This window comes from Sylvia atricapilla, chromosome 7, assembly GCF_009819655.1.
Source record: "Sylvia atricapilla isolate bSylAtr1 chromosome 7, bSylAtr1.pri, whole genome shotgun sequence".
Classification (NCBI taxonomy): domain Eukaryota; kingdom Metazoa; phylum Chordata; class Aves; order Passeriformes; family Sylviidae; genus Sylvia; species Sylvia atricapilla.
This window is the reverse complement of record NC_089146.1, coordinates 36,516,944-36,535,283: the sequence shown is the minus strand read 5'-3', so window position 1 is coordinate 36,535,283 and position 18,340 is coordinate 36,516,944. Positions and strand designations below refer to the sequence as shown.

The following is an 18,340-nucleotide window of genomic DNA, read 5'->3' as shown; positions in this document are numbered from 1 at the left end:
TCCAGGAACACCCCAGTGATCCCACCTGGGAAGTTCCTCCAGGAACACCCCAGTGATCTCACCTGGGAAACCTCCCCAGGAACACCCCAGTGATCCCACCTGGGAAGTTCCTCCAAGGAACACCCCAGTGATCCCACCTGGAAAGTTCCTCCAGGAACACCCCAGTGATCCCACCTGGGAAGTTCCTCCAGGAACACCCCAGTGATCCCACCTGGGAAGTTCCTCCAGGAACACCCCAGTGATCCCACCTGGGAAACCTCCCCAGGAACACCCCAGTGATCCCACCTGGGAAACTTCCCCAGGAATGCTCAGGACTTGCTGCTTTGCTCTCTGCTGTTGCAAACACAACACCCAATTCCCACCCTCTGCCACTCCACCCACTCCCAGCAGTACCTGCCAGAGGGATTTGCTTTTTTGTTTACTTGAGCTCCCCTAGGAGCTGACTTTACACCAACTCACACAAATTGCAATTTGTTTCTCAGTGAGGTTACACGGAACTGGCTTTAACTTGACTAAATTACCTCATTTCATTTAGCTAACTAAATTAAGGCTGTGGTTCCACACTCACTGCAGCTGCCACAGGCAGGAGCTCCCAGTGAACCCAGTGCTCCCAGTGCCTTCCCTCCCCAAACCACAGCCCTGCCAGCCCCTGTGCCCACAGCAGCCACCAGGCCTGAGCCAACTGAGAGATACAGAGGGTCACCCAACCAAAAAATGAAACTTTCCACCAAAAAGCTCCTTTTAAGGGTGACTGGAGCTCATTCCCCAGTTTATGAACGTTGTTTCATTGTTTCTGGGAGGGGACACTCGTCTTCCATCCCCTCAGCTCTAATTTAGGTCCAAATTTACCAACTTCATTTCTTTACTAACTATCAACAACTTGAAATGCATCTCCATGGCCTTGATGATACAAATGTTCTTGGAAAATTATGCAGCACCCTGGAACAATTAGAATAGTTCAAGGTTTTTTCTTTACATTCAGCTCAGTGTCAGCTGTGTTGGTTATACACAAATTCCAGGCTTTACAAAGAAATTAACTTAGTCACAAATTCCAGGCTTTACAAAGAAATTAACTCTTCTCTGCTTGGAACCATTGATCTAAAGAAACAAATGTAAAAAATGTTAAAATCTTAGGCTACCAGAATCCCAGCAAAACCTCATTTGCCAGAAATACTCACCAGTAAGTATGGATTATGGTATGTGTCCTCCTGGCATTTTCCATCAGTTTATATAACTTCCCTGGCCAAAGTGGGGATTGCTGCTATTTGTGCTTTAAGCATTAAAAGAGAATTTCTATGCAGTTTCTGTAGCATAAAGCTGCCTTGTATCACACCTACTGCATCCAGAATATGTGGGAAAAATCATCTTGGAGCAGTAGCTGACATTTATCTTCAGCTCAAATACCTTCTGAAATTCTGTCCAGAAAGACTGTGAGTCTCAACAAGACAAAGAGAATTTTGGCATAATATATTTAACATTTTCAGACATGTTTATTAACAATATTCACAGTGTTTCTGGCAGTGTCCAACAAAGACCAGAACAAAACACATTCCTCCATCAGCAGCTTGGTCTCAATTCATTCAGCCTGCCTTGCTTCCAAGTTTGTTTCTTTTATTAAGGAGAGGAACAATTCCTTTTAATTGATTTTCCCCCATCATCTCTATGGTCTGTGCTGCATCCCAGAGGAGCCTGAGCACATTATTTCCCAAACCCCCTACTTTGTAAATAAATGGAAAAAAATTGGACACTTCACCAAGCTGCTGAGAAATGATACAATAATTGAACCAAAGGTTTTGCTACAAAGGTAGCAAATTCCTGGGAGGAATCCAAGTGACCAAATAACCCCCTGAGCCACATCCTGCGAAGGACAAACACGAACTGTGTGCCAAGGAACCACTGGACTGTGACAGTGCCACTTGTCAACACAACATCAACCAAAAGAAGTGGGAAAATTAATCCACAAACCCACAAGTTTAGATGAATGAGATCTTGTAAGACGTAAGCTAAGCTCATGCAGAATTTTTTGGTTTATCTCTAAAATAAGAGTTCCCTGCTGGAATGGAATTCTCCAGTTTTAGCCAAACTCAGAGAGGAGTGACTGTTACCCAGCACAACTGCCCTGCCAGAACTCTACTATGAGCAGCAGGACAAAGGCTGATTTTATCCCCAAAAAACTTTTCTGCTTTATGGATCTGCGTTTATGGAGAACTTTGGAGTTACCAGGTGAGCAAGACAACCTCCCTCCTGCTCCCTACACCAGTCTAAACAGCCAGGAGGCAGCTGGGCAGCCTCAGTTGTCCCTTCTAAGGACTAGCAAGGAAAAAACCACGAGAAGTGAGGCTGGATGAGGAATACTGGAAGCCCAAGGGCCAGGATGAGGCTCAGCAGGTGCTGCACATGGACAGAGCAGCAACACAGAGCCAGAGAAACAAACCCAGCAGCAAAACTCCCAAAACCTCCACCAGCAACCGCCACTTCTCCCAGAACTAGAGAAAATACTGGGATTTCCATCTCTAAATGGATTTCTGATCCTCCCACTGCAGCAACTCTGAGCTCAAGACAAAAGCCCCTCAGGTGAAATAAGGAGGGGCTGAAGAGACACCACAAACAATCCCCACGTCTGTAACTCACGTTGGATGTGAATGAACTGCTTTGGTTGCTTGAACTCTCCTTTGTACAAACGATTGTAGTAGTTGACATTGCTCTCTGCTTCAGGGACTGGGATAACCATGCTCTCCTTCTTCTCTCTGAAAACCTGCTGTGCTGAGATTGCCCGTTGCAAATGATGTTCCTGCAAGGGGAAAATGGGAGAGGTCATTCAGGTGTTAGTGTAAAAAGTGCACAGAAAGTCAGTCAAAACTTTTCTCCTCCTGTTTTCCTACAGGATAACAGAGTGGAGGCTTTTAGAGGCCAGCAGGATGTTTGTTTCCAGTATGTGTTCTCCAGCCTTTAGGGCTCCTAACTGATGGAATCTTCACCTTAAAATTGCAATGAATGAACTACAAACAGATGAAGAGAACCCTTTGTTCAGACACCTTCCACCAGGCTGGGAAAAAGACGAATATTCAAACTTCACAAAATAACCTCAGCAGAAAATGAGGGCTGGGGAAAGCCAAACCCACCCAAACCTGTCAGGAAGAAAATGTATGCAAGATCAGGCCTTTAAAGTCAAAAGAAGAGCAGATTTCATCATTCCTGTCTACCCAGCAATCCCTACTGGCCTGCTTTTAGAAGTTTAGCAAGTTAAGAGCAACAGGAAGAAGAGTTCTCACAGAGGAATACCTGAAAAGCAAGGACTCCCCAAACAGGTCTCCCTTCATTTTATTCTTATGGCACAAAAGTCACAAATTCCACAGAATCACTTCAGGTGAAACAGAGATCACAATAAATGCAGCAGTTCACAAAGATTTTTTTTTCCCCCCCACATAATTTTATTCGTTATTTTATCAGTTAACTCACTGACAACCATCTAGCTGTTGCAAGTCAGAGCTAAGCTGTAACTTCCCCTCTTAAAAGGCTTTTCATGTTAAAATTTCAACCACTAAAAAATGTCTAAGACACCAAGGCTGTGCAGCTTTCTCCGTGATTTTCCTCACCAGGACAGGAGCTCAGACCCACACAGCCCTTGGGAAAAAGGAACTACCAAGTTCTCCAAATCCAGTATAAAGCAGGCAAAGTGCAATCTCCCAGCAGTGAAGGTTTCATTCTGCTTTTAGTGTTCTCCCCAGAGTTCCCCAGATTTCAGGGAAAGGAGGGTGAGCAGATCAGCTGGAAACCCAAGCTCAGCTCTGTCACAGATCCATCACAAATCCTCACTCTGCCTGTTTGCAGGTTGTTCCCAGCCGTTCCCACCCAGCCAACAGCTGGGAAAAGCACTTGTTTGAGCAGGAAAACACAGACACACAGCGAGGGTTCGCTGCTCTGTGCTCCTCCCTTTGGCTCCCCTGGCTGACACTCCCAGGAGGGCAGGATCAACCCCAGGAATGGGCAGGTGCCAACATTCCAGCGCCTGCCTGGCACCCTCAGCACTCTGGCACTCACACTCTTTGCTTCCCACTTGGAAATTCTCTCAAGCACAAGAGTCTTCCCTCTTTAATTCTACAGAATGGTGGTTTTAAAAAAGGGGGAGTGGAAAAAAAAAAACCCAAAACAAACCAACAACCTTTTAAAATATGTAAATGATACTTAATAAATGATCTCCTTTTAAATGTTAAGATCTCCAGAAAGGCAAATAATGCAATTCCTGCAGAACCAGAGCAGCTTTGGGAACCTCCTGCAGCAGATGAAGCAACATTAAATCAATCAGGCTCCCAAGTGAGTGCTATTAGAATTAAGACAAGCATGCAATCCAATAGCTGCTGTGATCTGCCTGAGTTACTCCACACTGAGTAAATCTGTCACTCCACCATTAAAACGTGTCTTGGAGAGCTTGGCAGTGCTGAGTAATTCAGCTGTACAAAAAAAAAAAAAACGGGTTCATTACTGGGCTGCTTTCAACTGCTGTCCCTGGAGCTGGGGAGCAACAGCTCACAGCTCTAAGGAAAGGCTGGATCTGGCCAAAATCCACAGCACCTTTTGGTTCTGCAGCCCGTGAGAGGGAAATTCAGCTGAGTAATTCGGGTTCTGAGCGCTGTAGGGTTGTAGTAAGGACACACGGAGTTCCCAAGGCAGGCTGACAATAGGTGTTAGTGCTCCTTTCACCACAAAAAGCCTCGGAGCAGAGCACAGCTTTCAAACAGGGATTTCAGCTTTCAGCACTGCTGCTGTCACTCCTCAAACAGCACGGCTCCAAAATACACAGATAAGCCATGTAAAATTTCAGATTAGGGGGAAAAACCCCAAATCTTTCTGCTGAGCATCAACTACAGGAGAATTGAAACTTCAGCTCCTGAAACAATTCTGTTTAAACAAACCCTGAAGATTTTTTATATGAAAGCTGGGCTAATTAAATAGATTCATTAAACCGGATCAAGTGTTTTTACAGATAGATTTATTACCAATACGACTTTTGGTCTAGTTTTCACCTTTTTTCTTATGGTTTTCAAACGCACACAGTATTTTCAGCCCACACTTTGTTCTGCAGCAGGGCAGATCCAAAGGTCTTACACAAATTAAAGGAGCATTAGAGAACCAGTGATGACAGCAAACAGAACGTGCTGCCATGGGAATAAAAAGGAGCCCCTGACAAGGAGTGATCACCCATTAATCCCTTAAAAAGCACATGCAGACCTTTCCCTCCAGCGTGCAGACAAAATTTCAAACAAACACAGCTTCGACTGGGCTATTTCTTCAACCAACAGCATTAGGGAGATGTAAATGTTTAGTGTGTGTAACACTCTGCCTGAGCACATTTACACCTTAAACCACAACTGAACCCCTGCAATCCTTCCTTCCATTTTTCCTCTGGAGGGAAAAAAATCCTAAAATTCCTACCATCTGGGACATTATCATATTAAACCAGAACTGCTCCTGAACTCTTTTTGAGACACTGCAATCCTTCCTTCTGTTTTTCCTCAGGAGGGAAAATTCCTACAATCCTGGGACATTTACACCTTAAACCAGAACCCTTCCTGAACCCCTGCAATCCTTCCTTCCATTTTTCCTCTGGAGGGAAAAAAATCCTAAAAATCCTACAATCTGGGATATTATCATATTAAACCAGAACTTCTCCTGAACTCTGAGACTCTGCAATCCTTCCTTCCATTTGTCCTCAGGAGAGAAAAAAACCCCCTGAAATTCCTACAATCCTGGGACATTTACACCTTAAACCAGAACCCTTCCTGAACCCCTGCAATCCTTCCTTACATTTTAGCTCAGGAGGGAAAAAACTAAAAATTCCTACAGCCCTGAGACATTTATACATTAAACCAGAACTGCTCCTGAATCCTTGCAATCCTTCCTTCCCTTTTTCCTCAAGAGGGAAAAACTCTAAAATTCCTACAGTCCTGGTATCTGAACTGTTCAGATGTTTTCAGAGGCAGGCTCTAATTCCAGCAGAGAGCACGGCACCCTCACTGCCATCCCTTCATCCCTGAAACCCCACACATTTCATGGTCTCAACTTTCTGTCTGGGAGTTTTCTCACTACAAAACACAGTTCAACAATAGGAATAAATCAACAGGTATTGATCCTGTTATCCTGAGGTTATTTCTATAAAGCTTTAAGAGATACAGTGATCAATACTGAATGGGACTTTTTCCATCTTTTTCACCAATATTATGAATTCACAGAATGGTTTGGGTTGAAATCATCTCATTCCAGCCCCATGCCATGAGCAGAGGGATGTCCCTCCACTGCTTTTTTCCTTTCATCCCACAAATCAGAGCACTTGGACTATACAGCCCAGGTTGGGTTTGCTTTAACCTTTAAAAATCCTCTTTTTTTGTCAGCACCAAAAAAAAAATGTTGTCAGCACCAAAATAACCTCTGAGAAACAGAGTTTATCAAACTTTAAATAACTGTAAGATCTTTGGGTGAGCATAGCTGGAGGTGCCCATGGCTGAACACAAATTCTTCACACTGCAAAGTTCATCTTAAATATCAAACTCCAGTGAGCAGTTCCAGACTGGATACAAACCCCCAGACAACAAAGCTTTGGGATTAAGTTTACCTGCTCCCTTCCTCATTTCTTTAAACTCCACCACACAAGCAAAGCTGCTTAGGTTGTTTCACTGCTTTAACCCCACAGCTCTCTGTGCAAGCACGATGGAACAAAAAGTGAATTTATCCATTTTCCTACTCAAAATAAGCTATTGCCAGGCCAACCACGAGTCAGCTTTCCAACCCACCTGCACCAAGAACAGAATTAAAACAAGGAAAACAATTAAAACATACTAAAGCCTAAATATTTCACTTGTTTAACATTCGAAACAAGAAATAAATAAAAAAAGACATTTTTATCTTTAATACTGAGATTCAGCAGCAAAAAAGTACAGAATTGTAGTTGGAAATGTGCAGACTCATCCTGCAAAGGCTCGAGCACAGTGAGTAACACCTCCTGACAGCACTCCCAGAGGAAAGTGTCAGCAAGCTCCTGAGCTAATTTGGGCCGAAGCCTCAGCCCCATCTCCTCCCCCTGTGCACAGACACTTTTTATAGAGGAGATTTCCAAGAGCACAAGTGTCAACTCCAGCACCAGGTTTTGTTTTCTGGTGCAGTTAACGCTTTCAACCCCACACAATCCTCTCTGCTCCCCCTCCCTCTGCTCTGGGATGGATGAGGACAAGTGAAATGAGGAGTCACACACAGAGCAGGAAATCACCGTAAGAATTCCCACCCCTGAGAGCCCAAACTCACTGCTTCATTCCCAATTTATACTGAAAAGTCAGCGTTTCAGGGATTAGCAAAGTTGGTAATACACATTTTTCTATTGATTTGATCAAGATTCTGTCTAGTCAGGAATCAGAGCTGTTTCCTCTTGCACAGGGTGTCCCCTTAAAACACTGGATTTATTATCAAGTAATGCAGGACACCGGGAAAACCATAAAAATCCAAATATTGAGTGGAAACCAACACACCCAAACCAAGGCTTTCGAGGACAACTCCACACAGTTTCCCCAAGGAGTTTCCAACACTCAGTGGAAGGAAGCTCAGAAAACCCACAAGAGACAGAAAATCCACAAGTGGAACCACTTCTTAGTTTCACTTTTGGCCCTATCAAGTTTTTCCAACATGATATCCTCCACCCTTTCTTAAAAAAAACCCCATAATCACCAGAGCCAGCTGCCCCACAGCCTGCTGAGCTGGGACTCCAGGGCAAACAGATGTACCCAGGGTTGGCTGCTCTTACTGCGAGAGGAGGCAGAGGGAAGGGAATCTGATGGAGCTGCTCCATCCTAAAAATCCACACAGGTCCCTGCAATGGGGAAATCCTTCCCTGGCAGGGTGGGCAGGCACAGGGTGTCCAGAGAAGCTGGGGCTGCCCTGGAGCCCTGGCAGTGCCCAAGGCCAGGCTGGACAGGGCTGGGAGCAGCCTGGGATGGTGGCAGGTGTCCCTGCCCATGGGACTTAAAGTGAGTCCCTTCTAACCCAAACCAGTCTGGGATTCTCTCACTTTTCCATCATTTCTTCCCTTTTCCCCTTGTTAAACAACTTCCCCAAGCAGCACCAAAGCCAAGCCAACCTGGGACCACTTCCCATCCAAATCTGGGATTCCAGCCCGTCCCCTGGAGGCACCTCTGGAATGCTGATGTTGGATCAACACAAGGAAAAGCCCCCAACACTTTGGGCACCTCAGCAGCCCGGGGTGACAGCTCCTGTCCTGGTGAAGATGTCTCCAGAGGAGAGGAGATGTGAATCTAAATGAGGATAAATCCACTCTGTACCCAAACAGTGCCAGGAATACCTTTCCTCCCCCTCTGGGGCGGCTAAAGCCAAGAGAAGCACTTTAGGAAACCAGATTTTGGTCTGTGGCAATCAGCCCACAGATAAAGGGACGGGGACAGTGAGATCAGCACAGATCACAAACATTTGGATGTTTCTGCAGCACCCAACACAAAAGCAGGAGAAAACATTTCTCTAAATGACTTTAATTCCGAAACTTCAACCATTCCGTGTCAAATTGGACACGAAACAACTGTGAGAAATCCCAAATATCACCCCAAATGCAACAGCAGTAATGTCTGAGAACATGAGCAATCTCTCCCCCCTATAAATAATGATCACTCACTATTTATGAACATATGGACACACAACTGTCACTGTCTATGAAATGTCAAAAAGCCCACAGCAACTAAAACTCTGGATTTTAAAGCTACAATTATTTACACGAGTTCCCAGCCTACCAGAACATGACCAGAAACTAATTATTAAAAATCAAATTATAACAATAAATTCAATGATTAAAAAATCTCTTGGAAAAGCTGTTTGTGGTACTAGAGGAGACATTTCTGTCTACTGAAGAGTGGGAGCCTTTTCCCAAAAGAGCTGTAGGTGAATATTGTTATAAATAATGTAACTGCGAGTCCAAAGAGCTCCTTGGGATACACTGGTATCACTCACAAGGTAACAAATGATTATCCCAGCCAAAGCAGGATGACCTACAGAAATATCCTCTCATTTTTTCACCTCACCAACCCCAGGATGGATTTTTAAAGGCTGGGACTCCCCAACAATGAGCTTTGCTCTCTATTAAACCCGATTTTTTCACTTTACCTCAGCCTCTGGGGAGCATTTTCATCCCAGGATTAACACCAGAGGTTTTATTTAACTGAGGGGCACACACACCTACAGCAGGGAATTTGTATTTTACAAGGATTTTTTAAAACAAATGGTGTTTTCATCAACAAAGTGAAGCTACCTGGAGTGCTGATGAACCACAAAGAAACCTCTCATTTTCTAATTAAAAACAGTGTCAGAGATTGGTTTTGCAGTTTGGACAATTTAGAAAAAAAGGCTTCAGAAATCAAAACAGTAATTGACAGAAATCAAAATCATTAAAAATTAACTACCAGATTCCATTTTAAACCAAATACCTTGAAATCAAGAAACATAAATTATTATTTTAGAATAGAATCAGTGTCTCCCTAAATTCTCCAGTCCCTGCTACCGGTGCAGACAGAGTGCTTTATTTACATCCAAGTCTGGCACAGGGAATCCCTCATCACCGGGATGCTCCAAAGTAGAAACAGTTTGTTGTATAAAACACAGACTGGTCCAAGATCCACCCAGAGGAAAGGCACAAAGCTGAGAAAAACAAATCATAAATTCCGACATAAACAAGAGAAAACAACCTCAGCCAAGGGGGGGAATGTTTCTGCTGCCTGAGAAGCAGGAGTGGATGAGCACGGAGTTTAGTGACAGGGAAAACTGATGGGAAATTGGCATTTCAGGGATGGGGAGAGTCTCCCGAGTGACGCTGAGCAAATCTTCAACTGAAGTGGACACAAAGACCTCGGAGAGAGAACAATCCTGCCAACGGGGAGGCGCTGAGCACCCACATTTGAGAGACCGGAGGTGTAAATGGATTCATCACCATGAGAACTGCACAAAGGAAATCAGGGAAATTAAGAATTCAGATTTTTTTTTTTTTGTCTGCAAATTTCTGTTCCCTTACATTTGCAGCATTTCACCCGCCATGGATAGGGAGAGGATTTTTATCCAACACCTTCAGCCCCACTACACTGTGATCATTACACATTAACAAGTAGGAATCTGCAAAACTGATCAAAGATCAAAGCTTTTAATCAGTTTATAGCCAAATACTAAATTTCTTTGACTCAGAACTAGCCAACATTGCTTTCAAAATGATGACAGTCTATACTGATAATAGTTTTAGCCTCAAAAAATTATTTTTCCTACTTCTTACATCCTTTTATACAAGGCACTCAGTTCTAGTTCCATTCTTCTCTACTTGTTATAGAAACTTCAGTTTTACAATTGATCTTCACCACCACTGGCCTTTAGGACACGCAAAGTTTATATAAATATTAAATGAGCTATTTACCTTTCCAAAAGTTGAAGAATTAGAATGATAAATATGTTATGGCATAAACGAGGCATTGTTTATTAGCCTTGACGGCAAAAGAAATTAAAAATAACCTTTTGAACGTCTAGCATCAGTCAAAACGATCCTTCTTAGGAAAAACAGTTAAGGATAGAGGTTACTACGAGCAGATTTAATGTCTGTTGATCCAAATTGTTCGAGCAGGACATTTCAACTGGTCTCAGTCAAAACAGAAATTGTACCAAGCTGCTTCCTGCTCAGTTGTGCCAAGCAGGAGTGCTGTGAAATCTGGCACTCAGTGAATCCAAGGAAGGCCGAGCTACTGCTTTCCAAGGTTTCCTCAAATCCAAGGAAAAGGCAAGACTGCTTCCCGCATTTGAGACGTCCCAGAGCTGAGCCACGGAGCTCTCCTCAGCTTTTGTCCTGGAATTCCACCTCCCTCCGAGGAAGCCTTTCGCAGCAGGGAAAGTTGGCGCATAATGACCCGAGGTGTGAGTTAATTAAGAGGCCGGCAGCTCGTTGTCATTGTGCCGCAGGCAGCCGAACCGGCCCGAGCAGCTCACCCCGGCCCCGAGCGGCTCACCCCGGCCCCGGGCGGCTCACCCCGGCCCCGGCAGGCTCACCCCGGCCCCGAGAGGCTCACCCCGGCCCCGGCAGGCTCACCCCGGCCCCGGCAGGCTCACCCCGGCCCCGAGAGGCTCAGCCCGGCCCCGGCAGGCTCACCCCGGCCCCGAGAGGCTCAGCCCGGCCCCGGCAGGCTCACCCCGGCCCCGAGAGGCTCACCCCGGCCCCGAGAGGCTCAGCCCGGCCCCGGCAGGCTCACCCCGGCCCCGAGAGGCTCACCCCGGCCCCGAGAGGCTCAGCCCGGCCCCGGCAGGCTCACCCCGGCCCCGAGAGGCTCACCCCGGCCCCGGCAGGCTCACCCCGGCCCCGAGAGGCTCAGCCCGGCCCCGGCAGGCTCAGCCCGGCCCCGGCAGGCTCAGCCCGGCCCCGGCAGGCTCAGCCCGGCCCCGGCAGGCTCAGCCCGGCCCCGAGAGGCTCAGCCCGGCCCCGGCAGGCTCAGCCCGGCCCCGGCAGGCTCAGCCCGGCCCCGGCAGGCTCACCCCGGCCCCGAGAGGCTCACCCCGGCCCCGGCAGGCTCACCCCGGCCCCGGCAGGCTCACCCCGGCCCCGAGAGGCTCACCCCGGCCCCGGCAGGCTCACCCCGGCCCCGGCAGGCTCACCCCGGCCCCGAGAGGCTCACCCCGGCCCCGAGAGGCTCAGCCCGGCCCCGGCAGGCTCAGCCCGGCCCCGGCAGGCTCAGCCCGGCCCCGGCAGGCTCAGCCCGGCCCGCTGACCTGCAGCAAAAACGCCGCTTTATCGGAATCCCCCGCGCCGTGTAAAGATAGGGCTGAAGCCATCTAACCCCGGGATGACACCGCGCCTCCAGCCCTATCCCCACGGGCTCCCGGAGAAAGGAGGGATGATCCTTTATCACCACCCCAAAATGCAGAATGTCCCCTCGACCCGCAGGTCGGTCACTCTGGCTCGGCTCTATCTTCAAAGCACACTCGGAGATCAGTGACTTTTGTCCCAAGCACTTGTGACAGGTTTGCTGCGAGGTGTTAATGTGATAAGCCCCAATAAACTGCTCGTGAGGTGGAGATTGAAGAGCAAATCTCGGTCGTGTTTAACTTCGGCCACAACAAATTAAAGGTGAAGCTGCTCAGCTGAAGAGCAGCCCGGGGTTAATTTGGATTTCCAGTTATCAAAAGGGATATTCAACAAGGAGCAGAGATTCTGCAGGGGACGGCACAGCAGGGACAAAGGATCAGAGCTGAAAACTGAAATAATGCCCAGGAAATGGAATTCAAATGGGCACTTGGGAAGAGCATCACTGCAAAAGGTGACGGGACACCGAGGGAGGGAGAAAAGTACCGGAGGATCGAGGCAGGGAAAAGATCTCCGACAAACCTAAAGTTTAAAATTCTGTGAATAAAAATCCCAACCCGGCATTTCGCTGCCTAATGCCAAACATTTCAGTGAGCTCAGCAGCCTCCAAACACTTCCCAAGTGAGTAAATAAATACAGGTGCTTAACTGTAACTGAGGAAGAACTTACACGGGGAATTTCATTTCCCCAGCAGATAACCCAGTTATTTTCACTCAAACAAACCCAATTCTTTCCCTAAGCAAAGTGTTCTGCCTTGATTTCACCTGCTTTTGCATGGAGATACAATCCTTGGAGCTCCTCACACAGACTCCCATGCAGTCTTTCCGAGGGATTTCTGGTTTACAGGATATTTGCATGGTTGGAGCTGAAGTTATCCTCTGTTGACCCGCTGTTTTACTCTCTGCTGTCCGGGCTTCTTTGTTCTACAAAGCATCTCGTTTGTAAGGAACTTTGAGGGTTCAACCACAGGTTATGAATGCACAGCCCACACACAAACATCCAGCTGAGAGCAGGTTCTGCCCATGTGGGGAGTGATTTATGTGCATTTGTGTTTTTAAACCCAGGCCCGGGTGCATCTGAGAGCAGCAGGCAGGTACTTCTGATCAGCAGCTCAAGGAAAATCTCACATATTTGATACTCCCCCAGTTCCCTGTATCAGAGGGAAAGAATCATTATGGATATTTTCGCTGATACAGTTAACAGGAAAACCAGGACCTGTGCAAAGCCAAACGCTTCCTGCTTTGAAAAGAGAATGAAAAAGCTGTTCCAGGAGCGTCACCAGCTCCAGGACACCTCAAAGCCCGATGCTGAGCACTTCCACTTCCAGCCTTACAAAAGAAACTCAACGAACTAAAACCAAACCAAACCAACAACAACAAAAAAAAAATCAAGTTAACTACTTCCAGTGGAAATAATCAGAACTGGACGTTGGATTTAATGCTCGGAGAAGGCTCATCCCGAGGTGATCCCCGAAGGGCTGGGAAGGAAAGTCCCTTCCCACGGGGACGGTGTCAGCGTTTGTGCAGCGCCAAACCACGTCCTTAAGTTGCCATTCCTGCACTTTTCCTCTCTGCCCTCAGGCCTGGGATGCCGTGCCAAGCTCGAGTGCAAACGAAGGGATGTTCAAACAAGGACCGAGATGAAGGCTCAGATAACTGTGACCAGGTAATCCCGGGATCACCCATTACCACCACCACTTCTGCTTCCTCACACCTCACCTAATTCCGTGTGAATGTGCCTCATTACCAGGAATTCACCTCAGCAGTCTCCAGGTATTCAAATAAAAACACAGTTATGTGATAAGAAACAAAACCAAGGCTTATCTGTTCTGCAACTTTCTCCCTTCCAGTCAAAACAATTCATTAGCATTAGGAAGTACAAGTCTTACTCATCAGAAAGGAAAAAAAAAAAAAAAAACAAAACAAAACCCAAGTGTCCCTGCTCAGTTTCTGAACTCCCCAAAAGGACTTTCCTGCTTCTATTTAATATTCTCACGTGAGTTTAAAAACAAACCCACACGCTTTTCCTCCTCAGGTTTAATTTAGAGTAAATGATAAACATTTGTAACATAAACGCGCTACAGAAGCGAAACCTAATTCTTTCCCAGCTGGAATCTCCAAGCGAGAGAAATGAGCCGCTGATTTGTGAAACGCTGCGAGTGGAGATAAATCTCGGAGATACTCAGACAGAAACAGTTCCAGAATATTCATCAAGAAGAAACGGACCAAAAATCTGCACTTTTGTACCTACAAAAGATCAACCACCAACTAATTCAATCGCGTGCCTGCACCAAGGAGGCTGGGCTGTAAAAAACAGGGCAGATGTGTTACTCCAGCCTTTGAAATCCTACAAATCTGTAACTTCGAATCTGTAATGTTGATTTCCAATGAAATATATCCCGGAAGGTGCCGTCTGTCCCCAGGACACACCGTGCTGCGACAAGACCTTTCTGGTGTCCCCAAGGCTCCCCAGAGGTGGCTCCGGGAGGAGAGCGGCGTCCTGGGGCCGCAGAACACGAGGGTTGTGACTCTGAACAGCGAACGGGACACTGCAGCCGCCCCGAGGCTCCAAACGACTTTAACTCGGGGAAAAAGGCCTCGAGACACCTTAGAAATCGAGGTGGTAGAAGTGAGGGTGCAGAGATTTCTCTCTCCCTTCAAAAAGTCCCTTTCAAAAGACATCAAATCCATCACAGCAGCATTTGTTATGAATTAAAGCCGTTCAGGTATTTCTCAAATATTTAACTACTGTCATCCACAACAGCCATTCCCAGATGGGCTTTGATATCACTTACAAAAAAGAAGTACAATTAAGAATTATCTGTGCTACACTGGGAGAAGGACAAGCCATGAATGAAACCATCACCACATGGCAACGATCTGAATAATCTAAGAATAGCACTTTATAATCTTGCCTGGCTGATGCATCTCACACTATGTTTATCTATTGCTTCAGTCGTTTCATTTTGAGACTATTACATAATATATCAAACAGAGCCACATGTCAGGGCAGAGAAAACAAACCTCACTCTCACAGAAAAAACAACTTTTTAGGACAACACTAACGTAGTTTTATTGGAGTATAAATCTAATCTTCTCAATCATTTAAGAAGCCCATAAGCGGCTTGTTTGCTTGAACTCTCACAGCAGTTTTCCATTAACAACTTTATTTTAGACACGATTTATCAAAATAACAGCAACTTTTAGGAATTAATTTAAATATTAAATGCAAACACAGCACTGCAAGATAGACTTCCGAGGCTGAGAAAACCAAATTAAGTCTCCAATATTGCTTCATTAGTATCCCAATGTTTTTCCTTTTAACTACAATCCCAGCTTCTAGCAGAGTTACTCTTGGGGAATTCCTGAAGTTTTGCTCACAGTGTTTCATATACAGTGAATTAAAAAAATAAACCCCCACCACGATAAGACAGAGGATTCTTTTTAATCCCAACAGTCAGGTGAGAAAAGCAAGGAGGAAAGCACGGAGGCTCCTCTGACAGCTGTAACCTCGGAAAAGCCAATCCACAGGCACAGAGGTTCGGCTGAGGCGGAGACACGGATTCATTGAGGAAATTCTGGAGGGTGCATTTACTATCGGCTCTGCAAGTACAGACACATCAGGCGACAGCCTCGATCTGAGCTTACACAACTCCCAGGAGCACAAAATAAACCTTACTCTTACAGAAAAGCGTTTGAAGATCAGCGAGACAAAGCAGTACGTTCGGAAGACACCGGAACTGCGGGCAAGCGTTTTCAAAGCCGTCCTACCGCTCACCAAAACCCCCCGAAACTTATCTTAACCTCAGCGCACAAAAGCTTTTCCACCCTTTAACACCACGAGCGGAACACACAGCACACGTCCACGCCGAACACCGGCGGGTCCATTCGGAAAGAACATTAAAGCTCCGACGCTTCACGCAACGCGTCCGGCTGACGCCTCTGCCACGAGATGCACACCGAGAAACAGCACAAACCATCGGTGTTAAATAACTCCGAGCAGCGCCGGGGGTGGCTGAGGAACACAGACACCGTCCCACACGGGGGCTGCAGCCCCACATGTGTACAATGTGTGTGCCGGGCTGTGCCCTCAGCCCCACACGGGCACAGTGTCCCTACCAAGCGCACGGGGTGACAGCGCCCAAACCGCGGCCCGGAGCCGCCGCCGGGCTCGGGGACCCCCGGCCGGAGCACAGGGAGAAGGGAGAAGCCGGCCCGGAGCCGCTCGTTCCCTGCGGAGCGGCACCGCACAGCACGCTGTACCCAGCACTGTCACGCCGCCGCCACCTCCCCTGCTCCAGCCCGAGCGACTTGACAGCCACTCACAACAGCCTTGGCAGGAGTAGTATCAGCTTTAGTCCGCACCGCGCCGAGCGCCCCGAGCCGCTCCGGCATGCCGAGCCTGCTGCAGGACCCCGGCATCGCCAGCAGCTCCGGCACCCCGAGCAGCCCGCTCCGGCACCCCGAGCAGCCCGCTCCGGCACCCCGAGCAGCCCGCTCCGGCACCCCGAGCCGCCCCGCTCCGGCACCCCGAGCCGCCCCGCTCCGGCACCCCGAGCCGCCCCGCTCCGGCACCCCGAGCCGCCCGCTCCGGCACCCCGAGCCGCCCGCTCCGGCACCCCGAGCCGCCCGCTCCGGCACCCCGAGCCCGCTCCGGCATCCCGGCTCCGACACCGCGCTCCGCTGCGCCGCCCCGACATCCCGAGTGGGCTCCGGCACCCCGAAGTGACAACCCGAACTGACACCCCGAGCCGCTCCGGCAGCCCGCGCCCGCTCCACCGCTCTGACATCCCGAGCCGCTCCGGCAGCCGGAGCCCCGCTCCGCCGGGCCAGCGCCGCGCTCCGCCGCTCTGACACCGCGCTCCGCCGCTCCCGCTCCGCTCGGCGCTGCCGCCGGCCCGGCCCGTCCCGTCCCGCCGCCCTCACGCCGGGCCCCCCCCGCTCACCCGCGCCCGGGACGCGCAGCAGAAGATGGCGGACGGCGGCAGGCCCCGCTCGCGGCGCCGGACCGCGGCTTACGCTGCGCCGTTTGCGCAGCGCCCCGCGCGCCGCGCGGCGGAGCGAGCGTAGCGCGCTTGGTGAATACCGGCGGCCGGTTCCCCGTGCGGGGGGTGCCTGTAAACAATGGTGCCCCCCCTGCGCCGCGCTCCCTTACCGATTCTTCCTCCTTCTCCATCCCCGTGGGCATCTGCGGCACGGCCCGGTTGATAGAGACGCAGTCGTTGAGGTCGGGCATGTCCTTGCCGCGGTAGATGGGCAGCGGTTTGGCGGCGTCTAGCGCCCGGGCGCGGAAGGAGAGTTTGCTCATTGTCTCCCCCTCACAATAACACCCCGGGGCCGGGCGGGCGGGGGGGGGGGGGGGCCTTCAGTGCGGCCTCGCCGCCGCCTCCCAGCCGCTCCCGCGCCGCGCCCGCGCCACCATGGAGGGTCCCGCCGCCCCGGCGCAGCTCCCGGCGGGGCCGCCCGTAGCCCGCAGCGCACGCCCCGCAGCCCTAGATCCGCGCCGGGCTCGCTCGGTCCGCTCCCTGCGCCATGGCAAACATGGCGGACATTAACCACAGCCGCTCGGCCCTCCCGGCAGCCCGCGCGGCGGGAGCGGCGCTGCGCGCGCAGCCGAGGGCGGGAGGCTGAGGGAGCCTCAGGGAGCCTGAGGGGGGCGGCGGCGGCGGGCGGGAGCCGAGCGGGGCGAGCGGCCGGGGTGAGCGCCCGGTGTCCCCACAGTGTGCCTACAGTGTGCCTGCAGTGTGCCCACAGTGTGCCCACAGTGTCCCTACAGTGTGCCTACAGTGTGCCTACAGTGTCCCTACAGTGTCCCTGCAGTGTCCCCACAGTGTGCCTGCACTGTACCCGCCGCGTCCCCACAGTGTGCCTACAGTGTCCCCACAGTGTGCCTACAGTGTGCCCACAGTGTGCCCACAGTGTCCCCACAGTGTCCCTGCAGTGTCCCCGCCGCGTCCCCACAGTGTCCCCACAGTGTCCTTACAGTGTGCCTGCAGTGTCCCCACAGTGTCCCCACAGTGTGCCCGCAGTGTCCCTACAGTGTGCCTGCAGTGTCCCCACAGTGTCCCTGCCGGGTACCCGCCGCGTCCCCACAGTGTGCCTGCAGTGTGCCTACAGTGTCCCCACAGTGTCCCCACAGTGTGCCTGAAGTGTCCCCACAGTGTCCTTGCAGTGTCCCCACAGTGTGCCTACAGTGTCCCCACAGTGTCCCTGCCCGGTACCCGCAGTGTCCCCGCTGTGTCCCCACAGTGTCCCCACAGTGTGCCCACAGTGTCCCTACAGTGTCCCCACAGTGTCCCCACAGTGTCCCTACAGTGTCCCTGCCGGGTACCCGCAGTGTCCCCGCTGTGTCCCCTCCGGGGACACACAGTGTCCCCACAGTGTCCCTACAATGCCCCAACGGTGTGCCTACAGTGCCTCCGCTGTGTCCCCACAGTGTCCCCCTGCCGTGCCCTCACGGTGTCCC

The 18,340-nt window shown here is 49.9% G+C and overlaps 1 protein-coding gene across 1 annotated transcript in view; it reads right to left on the bottom strand.

The window, feature by feature from the left end:
* Positions 1 to 17,447, bottom strand: part of EPC2 (enhancer of polycomb homolog 2) — a 36,582-nt gene extending 19,135 nt beyond the window's left edge. The window contains exons 1-2 of the mRNA XM_066323190.1: positions 17,030 to 17,447; positions 2,632 to 2,791 (exon numbers count right to left, since the gene is read on the bottom strand). Coding sequence (XP_066179287.1) covers positions 2,632 to 2,791; positions 17,030 to 17,182 — 313 coding nt within the window. The 5' untranslated portion in view covers positions 17,183 to 17,447. The remainder of the gene's footprint in view (positions 1 to 2,631; positions 2,792 to 17,029) is intronic.
* Between the last annotated feature and the right edge of the window lie 893 nt (positions 17,448 to 18,340).